Genomic DNA, 4,463 nt, shown 5'->3' on the forward strand with positions numbered 1-4,463 from the left:
GCGGTGGCTAAATATTTTTATTGATTCATTGATAGAAAGGGAGAGGAAGAGAGAGAAACATCTATGGGAGAGACACATCAATCTGCTGCCTCCTGCATGCCCTCTGCTGGGGATTGAGCTCTTACCTGGGCATGTGCCCTGTCTGGGAATTGAACCTGGGACCTCTTGGTCCATGGGACGATGCTCAATCCACTGAGCCACACTAGTCAGACTGTATGTTATTTCACATACCTGATTCATTTCTTTTTATCCGTTAGTCCATGACTCTGAAATGCTAAAGTCCAGTTAGTTTGTTTTTTTAAAATATATCTTTATTGATTTCAGAGAGGAAGGGAAAAGGAGAGGGAGAGAGAGTGTCATTGATCAGCTGCCTCCTGCATGCCTCACATTGGGGATCTAGCTGCAGCCCGTACATGTGCCCTGACCGGGAATTGAACCGTGGCCTCCTAGTTCATAGGTAGACACTCAACCACTGAGCTACCATGTCTGGGCCAGTATTATTTTTTAAGGTATTGGAAATCTACATTCAGTAAAATGCACAACTCTTAAGTGTATGGTTTGGTGATTTTTAAAAAATCCTTATCTGAGGATATTTTTCCATTGATTTTTAGAGAGTGTAAGAGAGAGGGAAAGATAGAAATATCGATGTGAGAGAAACACATCAGTTGGTTGCCTCTTGCAATGGAGGTACATGCTCTTGATCGGAAGTGAACCTGGGACCCTTCAGCCTGCCCCAACGCTCTATCCACTGAGACAAACGAGCTAGGGCTGATTTGGTGATTTTAGGTAATTACATTCATCTGTTTAATTCAAACTCCTATCAAAATATAGAACATTATCACCATCCTGTGACATTTCCTTAGGTTCCTTCCCATTCCCAGTTATACCTGACAGCATTTAAATTCAAGACTCCATTCCTAAAATGTACTACACAGCATTGTTAGGTTATATGATATATTAAATACATAGTAACTATCCCTAGTTAGATACTCATTAAATATTTGCTAGTACTACTTCTATTAAGAGTAAAAAAGAAAGTGTCCATTTTGAGTATCTGTAAAAACGTTGGATTCATTTGTCTTTGTAATATTAGCTTTGTAGATAGATTTTTGCATAAGTGTAGTACTTTGAAGCTGTCGTTAACATTTTAGGGATTGAATAAAGAGCTCTTATGACCTTCAAACTTTTTTTATAAGAAAATACATTTGTACTCTTACAAATGCATATACAGACTCTTTTACATCTCTCTGGAGAGTTCTCACAACACAAAGAAAAAGAACATACAGTGAGGCCTTGACTTACGAGTTTAATTCATTCCGTGACGGAGCTCGTAACTCAAATTACTCGTATGTCAAATCAACAGTGAATGAGTGAGACACGTGATGCTGGGCTGATGTTGTGGCATTCATTGTGACGTTTGCTACGCAAACTAGCGGTGGGGTATCTGAAGCTGGCTCGTAACCCGAATTTTAGCTCGCAACTCAAAGCAAAAAATTGGCCGAGAGATGGCTTGTATCTCGAAAAACTCGTTAGTCGGGACACTTGTGAGTCAAGGCCCCACTGTACTTGCATTATTCAACTGATAAGAACAGATACTACACTTGATCTTAGCCAAAGGGCTGAGAAGCGATGTATACTTGCATTATTAAGTTTACCAGTTTGTTGTTTATTGTTTTATATGCCTACATTCTATACTTTCTTTTCAAGAAGTATCTTTTGTGGTTTCTATTTTATAAGTGCATGTGCACTTGCTTTTCTATGAAATGGAGAGAACTCTTATAACCCATGAATGTGTATGTGTGTGTGCTTCTTTCAGTATAATGCTAAGAAATATGTAGCCCATGAAAGTATTTCTGCAGAAGTGATTAACAATACCTGATAGTTTTCACAGATGATTTATAATAATAAAAATGTAGTATGTTAATTAGACCTGAGAGCCAAATGACCTTCCGGACGTCATTCTGGACGAAGCCAAGGCAGAGGTAGTTAGGGGCGATCAGGCAGACAGGCAGAGTTGTTAGGGGCGAGCAGGCAGGCAGGTGAGTGGTTAGGGGTGATCAGGCAGGCAGGTGAGTGGTTAGGGGTGATCAGGCAGGCAGGTGAGTGGTTAGGGGTGATCAGGCAGGCAGGTGAGTGGTTAGGGGTGATCAGGTAGGCAGGTGAGTGGTTAGGGGCAATCAGGCAGGCAGGAGAGTGACTGGGGGTGATCAGGCAGGCAGAGGGGTGAGGGGTGACCAGGTAGGCAGGCGAATGGTTAGGGGCGATCAGGCAGGCAGGTGAGTGGTTGGCCTCTTAGTCTATAATAATAAAAGCATAATATGCTAATTAGACCGGATGTCCTTCCAGACAAAGCCAGGGGTGCCAGAGGGAAGCCGGTCCCAGGAAGGCCTACTCTTGCACGAATTTTGTGCATCAGGCTAGTATAACAGAAAAACGGAAATAGAAAGGAAAGGTGATTTGTCTAACATTGGATAGGTAGATGTTTTATTAAAATATTGATAAATATTGCCCTGACTGGTGTGGCTCAGTTGATTGGGCTTCGTCCTATGCATGGAAAGTTTTCCGGTTTGATTCCTGGTCTGGGGACATGACTGTGTTGGGGCTGGATACCTACCTGGTAGGGGACATGCAGGAGGCAGCCCATCAATGTGTCTCTCTCACATTGATGTTTCTCTCCTTTCCTTGCTCTCTAAAATATCAATGCAAAAAAAGGTATAAATATCAAAAGTGCATGGATACTTCATTGTTTTTTTAAAAAATATATATTTTATTGATTTTTTTTACAGAGAGGAAGGGAGAGGGATAGAGAGTTAGAAACATCCATGAGAGAGAAACATCGATCAGTTGCCTTCTGCACACTCCCCACTGGAGATGTGCCCACAACCAAGGTACATGCCCTTGACCAGAATCGAACTTGGGACCCTTGAGTCTGTAGGCCGATGCTCTATCCACTGAGCCAAACCAATTAGGGCTGAACCATTTGTTTTTACAGTAGTTTCTAGTAATAGTAATTGGTACTTGGTCTCGAATAGTAATTATGTACAGTATTTCTTTTAACATGTCGGAGATTTTAAAATATATTGCTTGGAATAATTAGTAGTGTGTAATTTTTTGTGAGCAGATAACCTTTAAGTGATGGCTTTTAATAGGACATTGGGCTTGGGGTTTTCTAGAACATTTAAAATTACTTACTTTTTATATGTTTTTACTGATTTCAGAGAGGAAAGGAGAGAGAGAGAGATAGAAACATCATGAGAATCATTGATCGACTCCCTCCTGCATGCCCCCTACAGGGGATCGAGCCAGCAACCTGGGCATGTGCTCTGAATGGGAATTGAAATGTGACCTCTTGGTTCTTAGGTCTGACCCTCAGTGGTGGGGCTAAAATTAATTAACTTTGAAAATTAACTTTAATTAATTTTGTGCTACCAAAATTGAAAGACAGAAATAAAGTGGTTCTGTCAGTCATTTCATAAAGCTACCGAGTGAGTCTCCCTAGAAACAAACCACTATTTTAAATTTTTTGTGTTGATATCATTAAAAAGTGATTTTTCCTCCTAAAAAGGAATCCAGAACACTGGCTGAAATTGCAAAAGCAGAGCTGGATGGCACCATTTTGAAGAGCAGACCTCTCCGAATTCGTTTTGCTACACATGGAGCAGCCCTGACTGTCAAGAACCTTTCTCCAGTTGTTTCCAATGAGCTTCTAGAGCAAGCATTTTCCCAGTTTGGTCCAGTAGAGAAAGCGGTTGTGGTTGTGGATGATCGCGGAAGAGCTACTGGAAAAGGTTTTGTAGAATTTGCAGCGAAACCTCCTGCACGAAAGGCTCTGGAAAGATGTGGTGATGGGGCATTCTTGCTAACAACGTAAGTTTTAAATATCTTGTTTTACATATGGGTTTCTTTCTGTCCTGGATTTCTGTTTCCTTGTAGTTCATACTGTCTTGGCATATGGTCAGTAGGTATTGAGTAAATACTCAGTGAAGATTAATAAGGAATTTTTGTGTACCTCTAGGAATTGGGGTCATATTTTCATCTAACTTAAGTATATGGATTCATACTTGAATCTTAGGAATGTTTCAGATTATGATTTTCATTTAATGAACATCTATTATATGCAAAGCAAAATTTATTTTTATTTTTTTATTAAATCTTTATTGTTCAGATTATTACATTTGTTCCTCTTTTTTCCCCCTATTACTCCCCTGCTCCCAGTTCCCACCCCACCCTCCGCCCTTACTCCCCACCCACTGTCCTCATCCATAGGTGCACGATTTTTGTCCAGTCTCTTCCCGCATCTCCCACACCCCTTTACTCCCCAAGAATAGCCAGTCCATTCCCATTCTATGCCCCTGATTTTATTATAATCACCAGTTCATTCTGTTTATCAGATTCTCAACTTGATTTTCAGATTCTCTTGTTGATAGATGTGTATTTGTTGTTCATAATTTGTATCCTCTCTC

At 40.5% G+C, this 4,463-nt stretch overlaps 1 protein-coding gene across 4 annotated transcripts in view; it reads left to right on the forward strand.

Annotated features, from left to right (window-relative positions):
- The window catches only part of PSPC1 (paraspeckle component 1), a 125,421-nt gene that overhangs the window by 13,649 nt on the left and 107,309 nt on the right, over positions 1-4,463 (forward strand). For all 4 annotated transcript variants that reach the window (XR_001514113.1, XR_001514112.1, XM_006765330.2 and 1 more), the window contains exon 2: positions 3,566-3,867. Coding sequence is in view for 2 of the 4 variants with exons in the window: in XM_006765330.2 (XP_006765393.1) it covers positions 3,566-3,867 (302 nt within the window). In the remaining 2 variants the exon portion in view is untranslated. The remainder of the gene's footprint in view (positions 1-3,565; positions 3,868-4,463) is intronic.

The sequence above is a fragment of the Myotis davidii genome, unplaced genomic scaffold (assembly GCF_000327345.1).
Source record: "Myotis davidii unplaced genomic scaffold, ASM32734v1 scaffold840, whole genome shotgun sequence".
Classification (NCBI taxonomy): domain Eukaryota; kingdom Metazoa; phylum Chordata; class Mammalia; order Chiroptera; family Vespertilionidae; genus Myotis; species Myotis davidii.